The sequence below is a fragment of the Oculina patagonica genome, chromosome 9 (genome assembly GCF_052425735.1).
Source record: "Oculina patagonica isolate OP01 chromosome 9, crgOcupat, whole genome shotgun sequence".
NCBI lineage: Eukaryota > Metazoa > Cnidaria > Anthozoa > Scleractinia > Oculinidae > Oculina > Oculina patagonica.
Window position 1 is genome coordinate 7,514,660 of NC_135766.1, and position 23,582 is coordinate 7,538,241.

The 23,582-nt window shown below is 38.3% G+C and overlaps 1 protein-coding gene across 1 annotated transcript; it reads right to left on the reverse strand.

Annotated features, from left to right (window-relative positions):
- Window positions 1-351: 351 nt before the first annotated feature.
- On the reverse strand, window positions 352-22,814 carry LOC144665579 (uncharacterized). The gene is given in 33 exon segments (XM_078526834.1): window positions 352-1,868; window positions 2,468-3,079; window positions 3,521-3,781; window positions 4,402-4,443; window positions 5,008-5,061; window positions 5,844-5,882; window positions 6,655-6,795; window positions 7,440-7,595; window positions 8,066-8,224; window positions 8,574-8,693; window positions 8,834-8,929; window positions 9,433-9,546; window positions 9,888-10,004; window positions 10,268-10,387; window positions 10,823-10,933; window positions 11,210-11,323; window positions 12,590-12,706; window positions 13,385-13,495; window positions 13,912-13,981; window positions 13,983-14,026; window positions 14,645-14,755; window positions 15,436-15,549; window positions 16,157-16,267; window positions 16,452-16,565; window positions 16,745-16,855; window positions 17,217-17,330; window positions 18,206-18,316; window positions 18,686-18,811; window positions 18,937-19,053; window positions 19,697-19,807; window positions 20,333-20,446; window positions 20,915-21,031; window positions 21,454-22,814. Coding segments are annotated over 33 exon segments (4,545 nt in total). The 5' UTR covers window positions 21,947-22,814; the 3' UTR covers window positions 352-1,785.
- Between the last annotated feature and the right edge of the window lie 768 nt (window positions 22,815-23,582).

A 23,582-nucleotide genomic window follows, 5' to 3' on the forward strand; every position in this document is an offset into this window, starting at 1 on the left:
AATAATCCTAGTCGCTTCATGCTACTGAAACCGGGATAACCTCCAGCCTGATGGGCCACTAGGCTCGTATGCAGCTTTTATCTACCTTACCTTAATTCAGAAGTAAACAAAGGATCGCGTTCTTGGCCTTTTGTTCCATCTCTAAGACAGTATTTCGTTATTTGAGGGGAGGGAAGTTGGACAATGGTTGGTAAACGGTATGTTCAGATTAAAAGCCGTCAAAATCTTGGGCAATGCTTGCAGAATTACAGTACCATCGATTTAAGATATTCCCAAGCAAACCTGCGGCAATATGACGTTATTCAAATGACAATATGCAATACAACACAAAATTAACTTAAGAGTCATGAATTTTATAAAGCCATTTTTATTTTTATCTTGTTTCACACATTGATTTTAACACAAGTTCATCAGTTTGAATTCCCTTGCTTCAAGTTGTAGCTAGAACATAAAGTTCTTCATTATTGCGACTTTTTATGACGTTTCAGATTTTTGCCTACTGAGAATCAAATATTCTGACATAACACACGTGCATTTAAATCACCGCTCAGCTCCGCGATGGGGTAGGCATTTTTCTGATTGATTGGTACATCCAATTAATCCACTCAGAGATATTTACAGACATCCAAAATATCTCACTTGCAATCTTCTGTTTCTTTGAGGGAGTGGATATAGTTTTAGTTTCGCATATTTATTGTAAATGTAAGGACGGATCGATGTTTACTAAGAAAAGGTATGGCGAATGACGTGTGTTTTATCTTGCTAGTCGATTCAATAATGTTTAGGCTTTTTTAAAAATAGGTACATTGCTGATGGTTAAGAGACTGTAACACAAACCTGTCGACCATAGAATGACATATAATAAAGAAAAAAAAAGAGGTAGTGAGTGATTATTCTATACTTAAGATATACAACGTAACCATTGAAGTAGAACCTTTTGGTACACTGTCCCTTCAACTACTGAAAGACTGGTCGTGATGGATTTTATAAAGGATACTATGGATGAAAAAAGGAACTCATAACTTGATGCAGATTATTTGGTCAGTTAAACAGCTACTTGTTTCTCGAGTAATTTGAGCCAAGAGAACATCATTTTGTTTAAAAATAATTAAGCTAAGAGAATGAAAAGACCCTAACAACTTCGAAATACACCCTAAACAAGTCGTTGATCGAGTTCTTTTACAATGTACCCAGTCGATATATTTCCCCTGCTGGTAAAAATAACCACTGGGAAGCCTTGCACTTCTTGCTAGATATCATTGTCTTAGTTTTCAAGTTTGGTTAAATTGAAATGAAATTCACTGATTTTTGCCTGGCTTATTAAAATGATCGATTTATAACCCCTCTGGCGACAAGATAGCAATTTTTTTCTATTTTCTTGTTAAGATACGAAAGAAACTCCTTCGTTTCCGTTAAAATCCACTCGCAATCAACTAGCCGGTTACTATGTAGACAGTATACAGATCTCAAAAAATACATGTTAGGAGATACAATTTAAAATGACGTGCTATGGTTTGATTTAGTTTTTACATATTTTCTTTATCTTTATGCAAGTTTCCCATTATTTTTATCTTGTTTCACACATCGAAACATTTCGTCTGAGAGAAGTCGTATAGAAGCTTTGTGTGTCGGTTAAGTTTCCCATTATTTTTATCTTGTTTCACACATCGAAACATTTCGTCTGAGAGAAGTCGTATAGAAGCTATGTGTGTCGGTTATTGGCACACTGACTGGCTGACAAGTTGAAAAAACTAACAGAAAGATGGAAAAGTTGTGGAAAAGTTCTTATTCCTTTAGGTCTGTTGATGTATGTTTTGTAGTTTTGTCCTCGTTCCTTGGAGTAATCTTCTTGGTCTTGTGGTCTGCATCTGTAATAAACGAAGAAATACACGAAGAACTGTTTGATAGTTATTTGACACCGATTATAAAATGGCCGTGGTAGCTATGGTTTACGTCTTGATTATACCACCATACTGCTATTCAGGTAAGTGAATAACTATACCCCCTTCCCCCCCCCCCCGTCCCCAAGGGAATGCCAGTACACCGGAGGGGATGCTCAGTAACCCGCCTAAACAATCGTGTGGTATGTATTTATACACCTGCCAGCCGGAGCGGCGAGATACTGTAATGGTCAGGTTCCAACTATCAGGTCTATAGCATTGCTCGTGAGGCAACCTGAATTGTGTCCATAATCTATGTAAATTTATCTAAGGACGCTTTCCATTTGTCAGACCTGGCCGGCCAGACCGGTATATTCGTTTGTAGTCACATTTGTTCTGGCAAATCAGTCAATACACGATATTATACATTGTAATGGTGGATTTGTGTGAAAATCTCGTGGAGAAGGCCCATTCACATTCAAAACCACCTTGGTTAGACATTTAAAAGTAAATTTGCAAACAGTTTGCAACGATCGTTGAGATAAGGTTAAAGATAACATGTCTTATCTTATTCTCATTTACCTTACCTCGATTAGTACGTCTTGAATCCTTATCGTCTGTTTGTCTGTATCTTCGTTGAAACGTATTTGACGGAGCGAATCCTTTTCTTAGATAACTGCTTGCAGGGTAATAGCGTTTCGAATACAACGGCTTCTGGAAGTTTGGATACTGTGAGTTCCTGTAGCTCAGCGGATTATGCCTCTGGTAGTTTCTAGAATTCTTATAACCATAATAACCTGCATAACCGGCTTGATAATTAGCTGGTCTCTGATATGGAAGATGTCGCCGTGTTGGTATCCCAAGGCGAGGAACTCCTCCAGCGAGAGATAGAGTCACAGGTCCATTTCCTGGCGGTGGTCTCAGTCCCGGAGGCATGACAATTGCCGGGGCCTGGGCGACTGCTGGAGTTGCTGCTAACCCAGTGAACAGAGACGGCATCACTGGAGGTGAAGAGATCAGGCCAGCTGATGGTGGCTGAGCAGGCACTGCCTTGGCTCCTGGTGCGGCATATGGAAGAGCAGGAGCATTGGAGGATGCTGCTGCCATGTTTGGTGAAGCCACATATGGTAATAAGGGTGATGATGCCGGAACGACATAGCCAAGTTGACTAGAAGCTGATGCCGTAGGAGAACTACTACCTGTATAAGGAAAAAAAATCAAGTTTGGGAAAATAAGCTTGCTTACATTTAACCTTCAGAGTAAGCGGTTAAGCAGGGCAAAGCGGACGAAGAATAGTTATTATAATATTATTGAAGTTAAAACTTGGAAAATCTGTGGCTCGCTGTCGCTTCCAACCATTGTTTTGAGGTTTAATTAGATTTTATACTAATTTTAATTTTGTTAGGAAAAAACCTATCATAATTGATGGAGATCTAGTTATGTATTTATTCCAAAAGATCATTTACACAGTGCAAGACTCCTTTTTTTAACAACCTATGACATACACGAGGCTGACAATACTTGATTTTTCAGTGTTTGCATACTTGCATGCATAATAGTTGACATTTTTCTATTGTTTTGCCCTAGATAGGATTGGTTATCCCCTTCTCTTATTAATGGAAAACTATAAGGCAACATACCAAGTGAACTAGGAGGACCGTAAGCCTGGACCAAGGGAGGCTGGGCAGGAGGTGGACTTCCATTGCTAGCACTAGGAAGTGGTTGGGCTGCCTGCGGAATCGTAACAACACCAACTTGGCTTTGATTTGGCCTTTCAACCTCTGCCGTAAGAGCGACATTAGGCTTCGCTGGAACTACTACAGGTAGCGTCGCTTTCTGTGGCTCTGCTGCAACCAGTCCGGATTCCTTTGGCACTTGTGGGGTTATCACAAGAGGTACAGCTAGAGTGAAAGAGAGACAAAATTCGTGTTTGAGAGTAATATCAGTGAAATCAGACTCCAGACGCCTGTTTCTTAGGTCCCGAACAATTTTCGTATCCGGAAAGTCATAGCAAAATGTCAAACCTTATGATTACAGAGGTTTCCTTCGTACATAGTTTCAGGCCTATACCCTTCGCTGTTTACCGAAAAGAAATGTTTACGGGCCTGAAAAGTTTTTGGGGCTTTCGAGTCCGCTGTCATTCCTACTTCCCGTCAGAAAGATACGTGAAATTAATGCTAAAAATTCCATACTTTATGATGACAAAGTACTTTCGAGATCCATTACGGTGTCTCTAATTGTAAAATTGCACTCAGTCAGTTAGTACACAAATCTTTGTAGGGTCCCGTTACAATACCACGCTTTTGTGATACGACGGAAATTAGCTCGCGATGAACAAGTCCATTTTCTCGAGTGTTTGGCCAAATCTATTCCGTCATTTATTGCTAAGAGAGAACGTAGCGGGAGTCTGGATAAAAGAGCGACCTAAGGCTGATAAATGGGCCTCATAGCAGTACTTGTGCTATTCAGTGACCGACCATTAAATACATATGCACAACGTTACACAATTGAGGCCTCTTACGTCTTGGTCCTCCGGGTGATGCATTTACGTCAACCACATGAACTGCGAAAGAGTAAGTCGGCACAATTAATGTATTTATAACTAGTGAACAAACATGGAAAAACATCTTGACACCTAAATTATTTTGCAAGATTTTGACTCTAAAGGATATAGCCAATCTAAAGACGCACAAAACATATTTACTGCTTATATGTAAAATAATCTATTTTCATGATTACGTATTAACTGGAACCATGGTAACTGAATGCAACATCCAGTTTACCCCAAAATGAACTTCTGCCAATAAGATGCAATAAGGAAAACTCGACTTTTCCTCATTCGACTTTGTATTGCAAAAGGAGATTTTACAATTTAGTTTTTTTAAATAATAACAAAGTAAGTCAAGGCTGGCTGACGACGTCTTGATGGAAAAAGTAAATGTGTATACACAGGGTATGTTTACAAAAAAGAAAAAAGGAAAGGCGAAATTAGGCTTCAAAGAGTTTTCATACTTTCAACAGTTCAAGGAACGCTGCATGGGAAGGATAATGTATTTCCAAGGCTTCGGAAACAAGGAAAATAATACTTTTATTTTCTATTTTCTTATCTTGTAGAAGCATGACTGACCTGTTGGTTTGTAAACCTGTACAGTAACCGGTTTGACTGCTCCCTGTAAGGCAACTTTAGAAAAATAAGAAAAGATGAGTAACTTATCATTATAAAACCACTATCCTCTTTTCGCATTGACACGCGAGATTTAAATAACTATAATTTAATAATTACATTATTATATTTAAGTCGTGGTGTAACTTTCTTTTGTAGTTGCAAAAGAACGTAACCTCATCAGATGTCCTTTTTATAAATAAGGAAACTTTTTTTGCCTTTTCAAATTTTTTTTAAAATTTAAATTTTTTTTTTCTTTAGCCTTTTTTTTTTTTTTATAGGAAATCTAAATTTTTTTATAAATTATTTTTTTTTATTTTTTCCGGGTCTGTGTTATTTGGGGGGGGGGAGCAGGCCGGAGCCAGTCCGGTCACCAGGCGGGTTTTGTAGCGGCCCGCTTCCTGATTAACGCGGGCAAATCAGAAGTTTCTACGAGTTTATCATACACCAAGAGGTCTCGGAGCGGATCTATTTAGGACCAGTCCCGTGTACTGTGAACATAGTTACAAGTACACAGCCTGTCTCAAAACAGACTAGTCAAGGTGTTCACACGGTATCGCCAGTCCAGTTTTGGAGCGACTTGATCAGCTTTTCGGCTTATCCAAATCGGACCGAATCAGGACCGTTTAGGCGGGAAGGATAGTAGGTCCCGTGTGAACTAAAAGCCAACCCATTCCAGTTGTTGGACCCGATATATTTGGAACTGTTCCAGTGTGAACCTGTCCCGTGAGAATTGATGTGCCCAGTCTCTTGATAACTTTTTTATATTTATACGTTGTTTTACTACTGTGGACTCCTACCTGCGCCTGGAGGAGCCTTTATTGAAGTTGCTGAACCGGCTGTGTAATTTATAAATAATAAGAATATATCAGAAACAATTGTAATCTATTACAAATTATCGAGTGTCTGAATTGTAGAGTGAGTAACTCTTATTTGTCGTTGAACAGCAGTAGAAACATCTAATGTATGTATCAGAAATAGCACTTGATGCCTATTTAAACTTTGGCTATCCATTTATACCCATAAACTCTAATCAACAAGAACACAAAAGACTGAATACAATTCTTAACACGCAAAAGGGACAAAAAAAAAAAAAAAAAAAAAAATTTATGTAGGTAATTGAAAATGAATTTTAAATAGAGCGGTTTCTAATTGGGTGTCATAAAACTAAAACCAAAACAATCATTCACAATGGCCAATCAAACGACAAACGCTACCTACCAAGAGAACTTAAATTCAACGAGTATCCGGGCCAGCGCGGGAAAACGCGATCTTTATTATTTACTACACATTTGATGATTTCGACATTGCTGATCCTAGCAGTATGCAGGACGCGTGTCACAGCGAGTAAAACAAACTAAGTAAATGGGCCCAGCTCACAACGAAAGTCTCTCTAGTATCTAAAACGATTGGTTAGATTTGATTTGCATTTCCATACCGGTATCTGCACAGGAGGCCATGGGTTCGATTCCCGTCGGGGACTCAGATTTTTTCTTAGTGTCCCACGCTCGAGTCATGTTGAATAACTTTCTTTTAATTCACTTTGCTAATATTGTTTCATACATGAAATACAAGACAAGACAAGTTTGACTAAAATACAACATCACTAACCTTCACAGTTCATTCCTATGAAGCCTTCAACACAGAGACATTTGTAGCCATTAGCATTGAACGCTACATCCGCTGTGTTAGAAGAGTCCAGACATGTCCCGCCGTGGAGGCATGGACCAGAGTGACACGCTGATCGGGGAGCTAGATTCGATTAATTACATAGCAGAATGTATCAGTACAGAAAATTAACGCTACATGAAATTATTACGGATTTTAAAACTTGTGTTTTTTGGCATATTTCAATGCTTGACAAGTTTTCATGTTACGCTTCGTTCTCACAGGTATCTTATTTTGTTCCTGTTGTCACAAAATTAAAGTGTTTCTTTTGTTCCCGGGGGGGGGGACCAAATGGCCAACGGGGAGGCCCGCCCGTCAGGCTCAGGAATAGGGGAGGCACAGTGGAAGAGGGAGGAGGTAAAGGGGAAAAGAACAGACGCACATGGCTGAAAAAGCGCGAGAATGAGACGTCCTGTTCCAAGTCATGCCACAGGAATGAAAGGGGACCAGAAAGGAACGAGGGGACAACGTCAGAAGGAAAAAAAGGGGGGGAGCTGGGGGGGCCCCCGAACTTTTGAGTGTCCCCCGGGCTTTTGTTCTGTTCACGTTCACTTCCTTGATTTGTTAAGAAGTATCATCTTCTAGTCCTGTTAATTGCGTTAATTTGGAATGATTTGACCCTACATTAGCATGAAACAAACATTAATTTTCTGGTATAGTTCTAAGATAAAAAATGAAACACATGACTAATAAATCGCGACAGAGAAGAAAAGATTTGCTTCACTTACTTTCGCAGATTGTACCACTGTATCCAATCGGACAGAAGCATCGGAAATCAAGGGCATTAAGAAGTTTGAGATTCATGCCAGCGCTGTTGGCGTCATCAAAACACGTGCCATTGTTCAGGCACGGGTGGGCGGAACACGGATTCGTCATCACCAGTTCTGTTGAATACAATTTAAACAACTTAGTGGCCCTCAAACACGGTAGTTTCGAGAAACTGAAAAAGAGATTTACCGTTTATCGAACGTTATCTCCAGAATTACATTTTACTTTGTATCATCCGAAGATTCTTCAACTATTTTTTTTACCCCTAGCCACCGTATGGAATCAACCTCCATATTAAAGGCCACGCAACATATGAAAAGTTGGCTCGCCCAACATATTACTTCGACCGAAAGTGTCCTGCGCAGCGTTTATTGAAATGAACACATTGGATACTGTGAAGTTCAACGCTGTATGAAAACAGCCCTCTTTTGGTCAAATGGTTCTTTCTTCGAACGCTACTTCAGTTTCACTCCTAACACAACAAACACTTATATGTGGGAGAATTGATCGATTTCAGAAAAAAAAATTACTCATATCGACTTTGCAACAGGCTTGATAATTTATTTCGTCTCTCTAATAAACTCACTCTGACAGTTTTCTCCTGCGTATCCCTTTGGACAAACACACTTGTACTGAGAATGATTTGTAAATATCACGCCCTCCAACAGCGAGCCGTCATTGTTTGTCGCGTCTATACACGTGCCTCCATTAACACAAGGATTGGACGTACAGGCACTCTTAGACACTAAAGAAAAAACACAAATACAAGTTAAATTCATTTAGTATTGTATCTTTTTTTGTCATCTTTCTAGCTTCACACCCGTCAAAGTTCCAATTCAAAGAAAAAATGTCAGTCAGCTATTCCTGCACAAAACAACTTACAATTCTTTTTATTTAAGTGTATACACGTTGTTATCTTTCAATAAATTTTACAGAAAGCTTTTGCTGTTTTCCTAACACAATGCGTTCTTGGTCGACGTCTATACTGGCGACGGTTTTCATCTACAGTTAACAAATATGGGAGATGCAAAATAGTCTAAAATAATAACATAAAAAAATCATGCAGTTACATTAAACATCACATGTCATCTCACCTTCACATTTTGCTCCAGTAAATCCTTCGCGGCAAACGCACTCAAATAATTTTTCACCGTGTCCCGGATTACACTTCCCGCCATTTTCACATGGATTGGGTTGGCACGGATCTCCAACAGCTAAAGCAATTTAAAAACAATATTCAAGTTTTGTAGCTATTATTATTGTTTTTGTTATTATTGTTATCATTATAATTTAGGCAAACACTAGACTATAAACTTTAGATAAGGATAAGACGCAGGGCTAAACTTCTACTTACGCGTGCACGTGAAACCATTGCCAACAAATCCGTGTTTGCATTCACACGTTCCATTCACACAGTTGGCGTTTATGTCACAACGCTTACACTTGTCATCTAAAGGAAGCAATCGGCAGTTAGCTGTTAGTTGTAGTTTTTACTGCGTTTTTAGTGAGTACAGTGCAACCCTGAAAGATTTGCTTGTACAGTATAATGCAGGAATTTTGGATAATTTAGTTCGCGTATATGTATTTGGCCTTAGAATCGCAAAGAGTAGAGGATACAGAGGATGGAGACGAGAGAACGAGGCTATGGAGGAGGCGGTGTCCCACTTCACCTTAACTCTTTTTCCAGTCTCAATCCTACTCCTTTAGCCTCTATCGAGTTCGAATCCAAGATGGCGCTTGCGCGATTAATATGGGCTCACTCGCTAATAAAAGCTTCCATTGCAGGCTACTGACGGACAGAGCGCCGATAGCAGTCTCATATACATCGATTCGGCGATTTAAATACTGTTATTTTAATAGATTTAGCGCTTCAAATAAAACCGAATCAATGGTATAACAAATAGAACAAATGCATCTGACAGTTAAAAATAAGACAAAGAAACATTCTCTTACTTCCACAATGTTTTCCTGAGTATCGCAGCGGACAATGGCAAATAAAGGTGTCCAGTGCATTGAAACACGTTCCTCCATTCAGGCAAGGGCTTGTGGGATAGCAAAGGTCAGTTCCTTTTTAATAACAAACAACATCGATGTTGGTGCATGTAGTTGATTATGGCACCATTAATTTTGTTTTAATTCAGTTAGCCTTGTACATACACAGACGTTGCTTTCTTCCCGAGTATTATGCCAATGACAATTTTAAAAATAAAGACAGTATGTTAGCCTTCACCAACCAATAATCTGTGAAACGTTTTCACGGGTAGAAAACAGTAAGATACTGCCGAGTAGTGAGCTGCTTTCTAATTATATTTGACTGATATGTTTAAAACAATGCTATCAAAAAGTCATCATTTCGCCGAGTAATATCTCTCCAGAAACACTTAGTGATGTGAAATTCTCACACTTACGTTCGCAGGCATATCCGCGCCAGCCGGCGTGACAGAGGCAGTGGTACCCACGAGTATTATGTGCCTGCAAGCACGTACCATCGTGTTGACATGGATTTGGCATGCAAGCGTCTTTTCCTAACATAGTGAAAGATAGCAAAGAATTAACCAATTTGAGCCAGTATCTGTTTGAATACAACTGGCTAACAGACTGACAATTGATGATAATACTTCAATACTCACGTTTTGTACCATTCTTTACCACTGCAAGCAGTGCCGGATAGAGAAAATTTTTTTGCAGGTAACGAAATAACTGATATAACTGGTATAAGTACATCCACTTTGAGACCAACTGCCAGGTATATGAATGTACGTATCATGAATGCATTGTAGTTACTTACTTTCACAGTGTGCTCCAACAAATCCTTCCTTGCAGACACAAATGTAGCCATCACGATTCTGCACTTCAGCGCACAAGCCGTCATTTTTACAAGGATTTGGAAAGCAGTGACTACTCAAAGCTGCAGATATAAAAAATGCTTTGTTATTAAGTCATATTGCTGCTAGTAACTGATACCATAATCGTTTTTCATAAGTGATTATAAGTATCCATTTTCCCAATCACTCTCATGCCCACACTGATGAAAACGCAATATTTTTGCTTCGAGTTTTATGAAAACTGCCGGAAAAAACCTAAGTACGTATCAGTCTTAAGCAAAATATACACAAATGCCAGTGAGAAAAAGTATTATTTACAACTCTATGTTAATATGTTGATGCATATAAAAAATTATATTTTTCTTACTCCTTCTAAAGTTGATCACAACTTATTGGAAAAGTATGTGTGTGTGTGGTTTTGGCTGGGCTCTGTTTGCTTGGCCTTACTAAGTTTCCTGCTCGGGTATTTATTGAGACTTTACCTCAAGCAAATACTGCTGACTCCTCATTTTCATTACCTTCACATGTTTTTCCAAAATATCCTTGCTTGCAATCACATTCGAAGCCATCTGTCTTAGGAGTGCATGTTCCTTCGTTTTTGCAAGGTGATGAATGGCAAAAGTTCAACTCTATAAATATAAAAAAATATTTATTTAGATAACATTGAATTAAACTGATTAGTTAGAGAGCCTAAGAGGGATTATTGGTTACATTGTTGTTGTTTTTAACACACTGCAACTAACTGACATCTCGCCTTGTTTTACACCCGACAGTATATACTGAAATGCCGTTAAAGAGTAGTTAGATGTCACAACTTGTATAGGCAACCTCGAATGATGCCAAAACGCATGCGAGTAAGCGATTTTGTCACTTTTAACATGCATTCAAAGGTTTTAAATTCTTACGTTCACAGTGTGATCCTAAATATCCCGGTGCACACTGACAAGCTACGTTATTTCCATCAGTTTTGCACGTGCCTCCATTTTGACAAGGATTGTGGCGGAAGCACAAGTTGGTTTCTGAAACGAGATGGCATTTAAACAGTCAGGAGAGGAAACACCATTACTGCTTCCACTTCTTTTCTCATACAGACTTAATTATCTAAGCAGTTTTCCGTGAACCTGGAAAAAACTTTAACAACAATTTACCCAAGTTGTTTCCAAAGTGGCTAATCAAGCCGACCAACCTAATTTTCATCAATGGATGCAAGTCCATTAGACAACGGAGGTAAGTAATTCCAGTTTTTCTCAACAATTCTCCGGTGGTTTACCCAAGGTTACCCATTCATACTCTTGAGTGGATTGAAGCAGACCAGACCAGACCAGTCTGAGACCAGACTAGGTTCATTTATTCGAAAAAGTAATTGTAACGCACGTAAATACCTCTATATACCCGTAAAATGCTTCTGTTTTTTCTTCCTGATAGTTTATTGTTTTCTTGTGAGTACTAACACCAATGAAAACAAAGGTTAACTTATTGGGGTCTTTTTTTACGAGCGCCTGTTAACACAAGACCAGTCTGCTCCTGGTCCACTGTCGCATCGGCATGAGCAAATCGGCTGTTTCCTACATAATACGCGAAGCGATATCCGACTCGATCCATGAGGGACCAGTTTCCTGTGAACATGGCCAAATTTTTTCAGTCGGTTCCAAAGCGGACCGGGTTAGGTCTTCAAATACAGGGAGCGGTCCAGTTTAGGGACAAGAATGGTCCCAAAACTGTACAGGTTCAAGAATCAAACCGGATCGGACCAGATAGGTGAAACAAATAGCAGTTCCCATGTGAACGAAAAGCCTGTGCGGTCCTACTTTTGGACTGGATCTATTTGGAATCGGTGATGTGTGAATATAGAACAGTCAGACTCCGGCCAGCACTCAAACTCTGACCGCTCTATCCTGAGTCCAGCGAGCTAATCATCAGGCCATTACGTCCCCCACAACTCATTAAATTTAAAGCTGAACTAATCCTGGATTAATTTAATCGTACTTTCAGTGATCAATCAAGTCCTGGATAGAGAGGCGTTTATTACTTATGGAGCAAACGACTGTTTTAACAAGGAATACTAAGAACAAAAAATTAAAACGGAACAAACAGGACATAGACGACAAACAACGCAAAAACCAAACATAAATAAGAGAAAGCGAAACCAAACTAAAAAAAAAAACTCTTTTAAAAGTCACTATGTCAATTAAAATTATGTTTAAGTCAATTGTTTATATGTGACTGAGTGGATTGTGAACGACTAGTGGTTCTGCTTCACAAATATGGTATAGGGAGAAACTCACTTTCACAATTGGGTCCCAGGTATGCGATAGAACAGTAACATACGTAACCACGGGCAACGTCCACGTCACGACATGTACCGTCATGAAGGCAGGGGTTTGGAATGCATTTGGACTGAACTGCGAAAATAATAATCATATAAGGTGAGTTAATGTTCTACGAATCCACTCGATACTTTTTAAACGGTAAAACATTTTGCGGATTATTATCTATTTATCGTCAGATGCGTTCCATAAATAAAATTTGAATATGACAATGGTTCATAAGCTACAAAATAACTTGGTCAGATTGTAGTTGTAAGTTCCCATCGAAGAAACAAAAGGGTGGAAAGAAGGAACTGCAAAGTGAACTTGGAACTTTGAGTATTTTTTGGGGGGCATAAATCCAGGCTGGTTAGTTTTCCCATGTCATCGGTGTCACGGCTTTTACTTAGCTTACGAAGAAGACACTGCAATTGACCCTCCCTTACTGTTGTTGGATCCTCCTTCAGTTTCTTGAATTTGGACACTTGAGATAACTCAGTGTCTTCTTTCAAAACGGGAATTTTTCAAGAATATTGACTTTGATTCAATACGCTTCCTATTAAATATCAAGGACGTCATGCACAACCTTTGCACACACCCCTCGCTGAATATACAGTTGAACATCTTAATTCTTTTCTAACATATTATCTCTATCGACACACCCGAAACGTGTTTTGCCGTTAAGAAAGTATCGTGTAGTCTCTTTAAACATATATTTGCTTTTTTATTTCATCACTTGCCAACAAGGTATAGATAAAGTTCAACTGAACATACGTTCGCATCGCTTTCCAGAAAATGCTGGCGGACACTTGCACTGAAATGTGTCGCCTGTGTTGACACAAGTTCCATTGTTGAGGCATGGACTTGGTATGCAGGGATCTGGAACTGAAAATACATCTGGAAATGACAAAGGCTCTTAAAGAATACAGAGAACAAATAGCTATGTAATTTCCTGCCGCATATTATCTATATAAACCCGTCGGAATCGGCCTGAAAACTCTCGCAAACACAAGTAAGTCTATAGGGTCAGCATTTACATCTGGCACGTTTGTAACCCCTGCTGAAATACCTGTACGTTTACTTTCAGTAACTTTCCATACAAACTTTAATGATTCCTCTATTTTCTAATATGATGAGATGCTTACTGATGAGCTTGGGATACCTGTACTGCGCTTCCCAGATAATCCCTTTGGTGATTATTGTTCCCAGGTATTGTTGCTGATCAGAAGCAATATTGTACTTAACCTTGGAATAAACTTGAATAAAGAATTCGTTTGTATTTCGAAAACATATGTTGGTACCTGTACAGAGTTGTCCAACAAAAGCCTTAGGACATGTGCATTTGTATTCACCATGGCTGAGTCCATAACAAAGCTCCTTCATTTTGACAGGGATTTGGCAAACAGGGATCGATTTCTGTGGTGTACGAAGAATCACAAAACAATCTAAATTACGTTTTATTTGAAACTTAAAGCTTTTTCTACCATCATTTGAACATTAAAAAGTGTCATTTTGAGGACAACCTTGTCGCATCATCAAAGTGGTCATTCATAACTTCACTGGTCTTTCCTCGAAATAGCCAATGCCTGCGGCCAAATATCAGTAAACTGAGGCAATATCCCTCGATATTTGAAGTTTAGACTGACACTCAGTGCGAATATTAATAGACATTTATTCAAAGGCATTCGTCACAGAAGACCAGTTAGACCGGTTGTTCGTAATTGTCTTCATCCTAGCGACCGTGCGCAACAGTGAAGAGGGACATTATCTGAATATTGGGTGAAAAAGATATGTTAGATTATAAATCTCTTCTAGGACATTTCATTCAATTGGATCGCAGTACATGCTTACTCTTCGTTGTTATTTGGACCCACGCATGTCTATTCATACAAAATCTTTACGTCAATTCGGATTTACAGCGTTACAAAGGTTATGCCGTAACGTTGAACCGAGAAACAGAAAGAGCGATGCCGATTACAATAGTCAACCACATGTCAAAGTTTTATTGAAATAAGAATATATCCAGTTTCTTACCCTCACATAGTTCACCAACCCTCCCAGGAGGGCACTTGCACGTGAAACTATCCTTTGTTGCTTCACACTTTCCTCCATATGTACAGGGGTTGGGATAACACGGGTTGGCTCCTGTAAGAATAAACGACTGAATGCAATGGTCACATGACACATCTACTACGGTCTGGCCAGGACCTGTACGCATGCGCACAGGCTATTACCCGTGGAGTGGCAGCCATGGACAGCTGTTTCGTCCTTGTTAGGACTCATCAGCATGGCTTAGCCAGGCGTATGGGTCTCACATAAGATCATAGACCCCGCCGTTTACTCCAGAGGCGAATTGTCTGTAAGTTTCCAGTGTAAGAATTACATAAGAGGGCCAAAATTAATTAGTATCGGTGTCCATGTAAAAGAAAAATCCTTGGTTTTCACGTGGTAAATTATCCCAGATTAGCTTATTTTAATTAAAATTAAAGACAAATTAGTACGATGTGTAAAGCGAAGAGATAGACACTTGGCAATTATTTTGCGAAATCACGCTGTATATCGCCTGACACTTAGCCGACGAGTCCTTTGACCGATCGAGTTGGCTCAATTCCGCCAATATACCGTATTTGATTTATTATTAAAAAAATTGTCAACGAAATACATATTTTGCAATTTGCTGAATAATAGGATTTTATACTAGAATCCCATCTTTAAAAGCCGTTAACAGCCGTTAACTTCGCGCTCACGTTGACGGTAACAACTTCACATGGGTTAAAATTCCTAAGAACAAGCAAGAGATTATTATAATAAGCACGCCCACTTACTTTCACACTTTAATCCTGTATATCCCCGGCTACAATCACATTCGAAGTCATTCTCACCATGACTGAGACAGTGACCATCATGGTGACAAGGGTTAGGGCTGCATGGATCCTTTGCTAAATATAATAAAGTACAAAACTAACGTAAGACAGGATACAGCCTCTGTAATTAAATCAAGAATGGATATCTTCCTGTCAATAGTTTGGGTTCTATGCGGTAAGCCCTGCACCGCCCTGGAATGCTCATGAACATATTAGCATCTATTAGTCTAGAAATTGCAGTCTTTATCATTTAAAAACAAATTTAATTAGACTGTTCACGGGATTTGAAGGATCTGAATATCTCAGTAGAACTTACGGGTAAATTACAGCACCTTCAAATGGAACCTTTTATTATAACTTAAAATGTCCTATTAGTAGAAAGCCAAACTGTTGAAATGGCCATAAAAAATCATTTCAGGTTCTTTGTTTTAAAATTATTCTGCCAAGGAGAATATTAATTGTTGGAAAAACAACATAAAACTAAAACAACGTCAGGTGTACGATGCGACACCACCATCAGCAATACCATCGCCAACAACAGCTAGCATTCAGTGATGCGATATAAAACTATAAGAAAACCGATGTTGCCTTGTGTGTGAAATATTTCAAAGGCGGAAAGATGGCTAAGAAGTTACATTTAAATATATTTTTCCTGTTTTTAACAGTTGTAGAATGCGGATACCTTCGCAGTGTTTTCCTTTGTAGCCCAAGGCACAGTGGCATTGGAAAGAGAATCCAAGTGGTTCACAGTGACCTTCGTTCTTGCATGGGTTGGGAACACACAAGTCTTTCTCTGAAAATTTTGAAAAAGAAATTTTTTCATCATACAAATTATACTTTATAATTTAAGACTGTAAGATTTGTTTCGGTTGTGCAAATTAAAAAATCCTTTTTTGGAGTATACCTGGGCTGGCGGAAACTACTAATTGCTTAGCTATTATGGGAAATTGGGTTTCGTTGCATTCCTTACCACTTACCATGACAATGTTCTCCTTTCCAGCCCCCCGTGCAGAGACACTTGAATGTGTTGTTATCCATCTCAAAACATGTTCCATCGTGCAGACAAGGATTGGATGCACACATATCCTGAACTTGTTTTAAATAACAATAAAATAATGTAAATACACCAGTAAGAGCTGTGATGCTTTTTCGATAAAATGATCATTAACGCAGTAAAAGCGAACTATTTTCGACAAGGATTTAGTAATTCATCAAAAGAAATATGTTGTCCAAATACACCCTTACTCAATCTCTTGAATATTTAACTTACTTTGACATATTTCTCCTCTGTAGCCAGGCTGGCATGAGCACATATATCCTTCTTGCATAGCGGTGCAGCTTCCACTGTTTTTGCAGGGATTTGGAGTACAATATTCCTTTGCTTATTGAAAAGAAAGGAAAATTCACGCAATTTTTTTAATTTGCAAGTTGTTTGGAATTAGAAAATTAATATAAACCTCATTTGCTATGCGAAAATAACTACTCACTAGGGGACAGAATGTCTGAAAAATGTGTTCAACTGAATTGTTTTAATCTGAGGACCATCTAATTATACAGTAAGCAAAGTGACTGTCGAAGAGTCGGTCGAAGCGTCATGTTGAAGTCGTTTTAATTTTGTGCAAATATGCCGGATAGTTGCCATAGTTTTCATATTTTTATTTATTAAAATAATAATAATAAAAAATATAACAGAAGTTCTGCGACGAAAACGACACAGTAAGTAGATTAACAAAGAACTTTACCTTCGCAGTTGACTCCTTTGTAGCCGACTTTGCATCTGCATTTATAACCATCGTCCATTTCAACACACAATCCGTCGTGTTCACACGGGTTGGTGGGTCGGCAGTGATTTTCCACTGGAAAGATTTTATAGAGAAAGGTCAGTATGTCCATAACTAAAGTTTTATCTCAGTGGACAAAATAATCAAACTCTGTGAATAAGTTTCCAAATGATTTTTTTTTATTTCCAAAATTTCTCTTCCCTTCATGAAGTACTTAAGCCATTTTAAGGTGTAATGAATCCGGTTGGCAAAGGAATGATTAATTTAAGGTGATAAAAGCGTGCACAAACCTATAACCAACATACCTCCAAGTCTACCATATCTTGCGATACGATGCTTAACTATAAAACCGCGATTTTAAAACTACATACACACACTTAAGCCATCGTGCTTATTTGAAAACAAATACTCCCCTGACCACTCGGAAAACGTTTTTTTCTCAAAATATAACAGTAACTGCCATCCTTAAAATAGCTGTCGGTTAACAAGCCAAATTATGGAAAGAGCTTTTATCCAGCAAGAGAACAAGGCTTACTTAGCTACCAGTACTTTAGGTGAAAGCTTATTCTACTTTCAATGATATCTTAAATAAAAGACAACGAACCTCTATATAGCGAAGTCCTTAATATAACGAACGATATTCTTTGCCCCAGTAATAGTTAAATGATAAGAAAGTTCCTCGATATAACGAAACCTCGTTGTAGCAAACAAATTTTTACCAGTCCCTTGGCCCTTAGTCCACTTGGCCCTTCGTTATATCGAGGTTCCACTGTATTGTCAATAAAAGTGATACAGTCAATAGTCTCAGTACGTCCTTTTCTTTAGACCGTAATAACGTTTTTCTTTTTTTCTATCGATTTTGGTATTCTTTTCGTCTGTTTTGTTCATAGTTGCTGTTGTTGTTTGACTTACAGTTTTTGTTTTGGTTAAAGTACCCTTTTTTTACTTACTGTCACAGTTTTTTCCCCGAAATCGACTTTTACAAAGGCAGATGTATCCTGTGGTTGTCTCTTTGCAAGTTCCACCGTTAAGACATGGCTCAGTTTTACAATATTCAACCGCTGCAAAACAGAAAACAGTCAAGTGTTTTGAAACGAACACATGTGACAGTGTCTTTTGTAATGTAGAGAGAAAACTGGTGTGTCAAGTTGGGTAAAATTACTGAAGAATAGCGCTGAAAAGAGCAGAACATCTTCAGAACACTAAACACTAAACAACTTTTTATTCAACCAGTATCGTTCGATCCGGAGAAACGCAGGGCCTCCCACAATGTTCAAGGAAAATTGCCTTAAAAACTAAATAAAGTATGTAGTCTAGTCGCCATATCGGACGTTTTGCGACGAGAGCGCACTGGATCTCAATAGAATGAAGTATCTAATATCTAAACCACTAACGTATCAGTGGAGTATCAGAGTTGGTAATGTTATCACCTTCACAAGCTTTTCCTTGGTAACCTGGTCTGCACATACATTTGAAACCATCATGAGTTGAAAAGCAGCTGCCATCATTCTGGCAGGGATTTGGAAAACAGTTGTCCAGAGAATGTTTTGTTGCGGCTGAAAAATAAAAAAATAACGTAATCATGAGGATACAAGGAAGCCGATAATAATTTTGTTTGCACCTGACAAGATCAATTCAAGTTTGATTTTATTGACGGGAGCTTTGCTTAGTAGATACTTACCATTGCAGCTACAGTCGATGCAGTTCCATTGTGAAGGACAGATGCATTCAAAACCAGTGTCTGTTTCTGTACATGTACCTCCATTCTTGCACGGCGACTTGTAGCAATAACTTGTTTCTGTGAAAGAATGGCAAGAAAAATGAACAACGCTTAAAAACTACTTTCGAACGAATGTTTTATTTTTACGAGTGAATTAGCAAGTGAGTATATAAATAAATAGATAGATAAAAAATTAATGAAAAAACGATTTAGCTGTTTTTTGCTATAAATAAGCTTTATTATATAAACTGCAGTGGTTGAGCGAGTGGTAGCAAATCGAGAAAAATGGGATCACACGTGTGGATGAAAATGATATCCACACATGTGTGATATCATTTTTGACCAATCAGCTCGCAGAGTTTGCCCTGATTCAATGCTCAATGAGCCAAAGTAATTCGATATTAAGTCGAAAAATTTTCGGATCTTCCTCGGCAATCTTCGGAAAACTTCGGAAATTTTCGGAAAATGTTCGAAATCATTCGTACAACCTTCGGACAACATTTTGAAAATTTTCGGAAATCCTCGGAAAATGGTCGGTTATCTTTGGAAAATCGTCAAAAACATCGTAATAAGTAGGTTTATATAATAAACAGAATAATGAATGTTCAAATCCGATATCTCACTCGTGAGCTATCGTATTGAGTACTCGAAGATAAATTTCATATCTCCGCGCAACCATGTATTATCCTCTATTTTTTAAAAGTCACTAGTAAGAGAATACCTTGACATCTCTTGCCACGATATCCAGGTAAACAACTGCACTGGAATCCAGTGTCTAGCTCTGTACACGAACCGCCGTTTCTACATGGATTCATTTTGCACATAGCTTCCTCTAGAAATCAATCAACCAAAAAACAAATTGAATAAATATACAAATGGTAAACGTACTTGGTTTGGCGAAAAATGAAAGAGACATTAAAAGGAATCAGTAATGATGATGATGATGATGATGATGATGATGATGATGATGATGATGATGATGATGACAACGATGATAGTACACAATATAATTCTGTTTAGATTCTTCAGATGGAAGGAACTGCAAAATAATGGCTTACTTAATTTGAAAACATCCACGATAAACTAGATTTATTTCTGTTTCGTGTCAGGAAAATAGAAAGAGATGTATATTTTGTACAATTTCAGACTTTGATGTTTTCAGGCCGGCATAGTATTACCAAGTTTGAAATAAACTTGTAATTTTTCTCAACTTGGTTTAAACTGTGCTTCATTGCAGTAATGGTGACCTAATAGCCTAATGTTTGGAATGGCTCAAGGTCCTGATTGGTGAAGAAGAGAACATCCTGTGGGCTTCCCGTGTATAAAGTTATTTAGCGGTCAATATATTTATTCTTACGTTCACACGTTTCTCCTTTGTAACCAAACGAACAAGTACAGTCAAACCCTCCATTCAAATCTGTACAGCTTCCTCCATTCATACAAGGGTTTGGTTTGCATTTCGTTCGCAAAACTGAAAAACAAAATCAATACGCTACGGTCTTTAGAAAGAAACGAAGAAAACAAAACTAAAAATGAAAGATCATAGCGCCAACCTAAGGGTCTGTGGTTACATAATGTTTTGTTGCCTTAGAAATAAGATACCACTCTGCGTTAAAATTTATTCAACTTAACCCTCAGAAAATATATTTTAGTAGTTTTGGAGATATCGAAGATGGGGGAAGGATTCCTTCCACCACCACCCCCATCCCCACCCCCCACTAGTCCCGCAGGACCAAAAGATCACTGTTCAGTATGAAAAGGAATAAGAGCGCTATAAATGAGCATCTTAAAATCAGTGAACCCCACATCAAGTTAGTTGCCAGATCAACGGGCGGGGTTCACTGTGAAATCAATTCTTGACACAAGGTTGAATTTCTTTGATGTATGACATAATTTTGATATTTATGTTAGTGTTGTTAGTAGGAGTAATAAACCATACCATTGCATAATCTACCACCGTATCCTCGACGACATATGCATCTGAATCTTCCATGTCTGAGTCTTTTACAGCGACCACCATTATGACATGGATTATGATGGCAGCGGTCGATATGCACTATGGGTTGAAAACATCACGCATTATAATGACAGATTTGTCGATTTTCCGGTTCGCCTTTTTTTAAGTTTTTCCCGAAGAACATATTAGTAATGATAGTATAACGAATGCACTGAATATTCTAAGAATTATCGAACTCATGTCTGTAACTCAAAAGTTTGGAATTGTGTTAAAAGTGCACGTGCAAGGCATTATGCTATAATCAAACATTTTACGAATAAAGATAAACAAACGTTAAGCAAAAACAAACTTCATTCTGCATATAAAGATCAAGGGTCCGTGGCTAACGAAACGTATCAGAAATTAAACAGGAATTGCCCTTCGACGGTTTTATGTTTTCTTTGGGAGGACGTAAAATTTCCTTGCCGCTGAAAAAATTGGTTACATTTTAATTTTTCAGCCAATTTGGAAGTAAAACATACCTAGAAATTCGCCGGGAAACATCCCATCAGGATCATTTAGTGTTTCGTCGAAGTCTGTTAATTGCTGTTCATCTGCAGGCGTCTCCTGGTAGTAGTAAACTGGCTGCTCAATGGGATGAACCCTTACAAGTTGTCGATGGTATGTCGGGTCCACCTCCATGAATGGAATATTTTGACGCCCGTCAGCATTTGCCGTCGATTGTTGAACGGTTAGGGGACGTTTGACGATGTACGCTCGATATAACCGCGGCCTCCTTGGTAAATATCGGTTTCTGTCCGTTGCAAATGAATAAACCACTCTTCCTTTTGGAACACGGTCGCTCATGAAACGCTTTTCCTTTTTAACCTCTGCTTTGTGATCATGGTGCTTTTTACCTGTTACTTTAGTTGTTTTGTCTCTCTTGAAAGCCGCTTGGCAAATTCCATTTTGGATTACCACAAATAAAAACACTAAGTAGAGTTTGGTGTGCCTTGTGCAAGGAACAAGTTTCATGTTAAAAAAATGAGATATTTCACCCAAGGACTGGGTCACGATTAATTGCAGACCATTGGAGTTGTTTAAGTTATAGTGTTTAAAAAGTTTAATTCTTTCTCACTGACGTGGCACCAAGTGTTACCGATATAAGTGCAGGTTGTGACCCGCTTGTCGTGTTGTGAGGACAATACCATCACCAGTTGTTTCGTCTGTTTTGTATTCAGTGTCGGTGTGAAAAACCTATTTTATTTCTGGTGAAAGTGGCGCATTCGGAGAGAGTAATCGCAGCATTTTGGAACCTTCACCTAAAGGCGTTTATTTTGAGATTGTATGAACAATCTTTGCAAAAAAATTTACACCTAGGTAACTTAAGACCGTGAAGCTTTTGTTTTAGTGGTGAAGTTTGTGATAAATATTCCTAACATTGTTGAATGTTTTTATGCGATAACGCTTAATTTAGCTGTGCGTGGCAACACTTTTGTCCAGAAATGTTCAATGAAAAAAACAAATTCTTAATTGTTAAGAGGACATTTTAGTAAGACTTTCTAAAAGGGCTAGATTATGCATTTTTTGGCGATTCCGTCACTGACATGCAATTAGCTAGTCCAAAAGTCGACTAAACTAAATGGTTGATATGATAGAAACTACAAGTGCTAGTATTAATGTTTTTTCTTCTGAACACATTTTCATTTCCCAATGGAAAAATAGCCTGATATTATATTATCTACCATGGATGTTCTGTCAGTTTGTATCCAGGTGACCTCATTCGCTTGTTGTTTTCCGTCAGACGAGACCGCTTCCATGTTTGACTGCGAGTCACGGAAACGTTATCACCTTGTCTCACCCAGTCCATTTTCATTTCCTGTTCTTCAAGGTTATCAATTTTGGTTCCTGACCAATAGCAAGGCACTGATCTCCTTTCGTGATTCGACAACTTGACACCTCCAGACACTTGTCTATATGATTGGAGGTTGTTTAACAAGATATTCTCTATTCTAAGTTCATCTCGTTGTTCTATTGTTGAACACAACCTTTTAGTATTTAGTTTTTGTTTTTCCCCTTACCCAACTTTTATTTGTCAATCGCTTACGCGTCAGGGTCCCCGGTTTGACAGCTTTGCAGTTATGCGTAAACGCTCGATAAATAAACTTGTTGTTAATCATAATCTGACTAATGACCACTGATCGCCACCTTCTTATTCATAACTAACACCCATCGATTTTGCCCTCACCACATTCACTGCCAAGTTAATTTCTCTCCTGTAGTCCCCAAGTAATCTAGCTTACTACGCATGCACTACATCTCATAACATTGGGCAACCTGACAGAATGCTAGCGGAAATAGCTTAACATTACTAACCTACTATACTGGAATGAGTTATGTCTCCGTTATCACACAAGCTTTGCAAATTGATAAAAAAAAACGATAAAAAAGAAAATCCCATTCCTGAAAACCGATAAAGCCATAGAAGAATTGTCTCTCAACGAATTGAAAGACAACTTTCAGATCAATTTCTTTATTCCCAGACAGGTAAATCTTTGTTAATACGAATTTCTTTATTGTTTTAACATGCACGAAAAGGAATCTATTCTCTTTGAGCAGTAAGATGACGAGTCCATATCACTTGTTTGGAAAATGCCTTTTTTTAATGAAA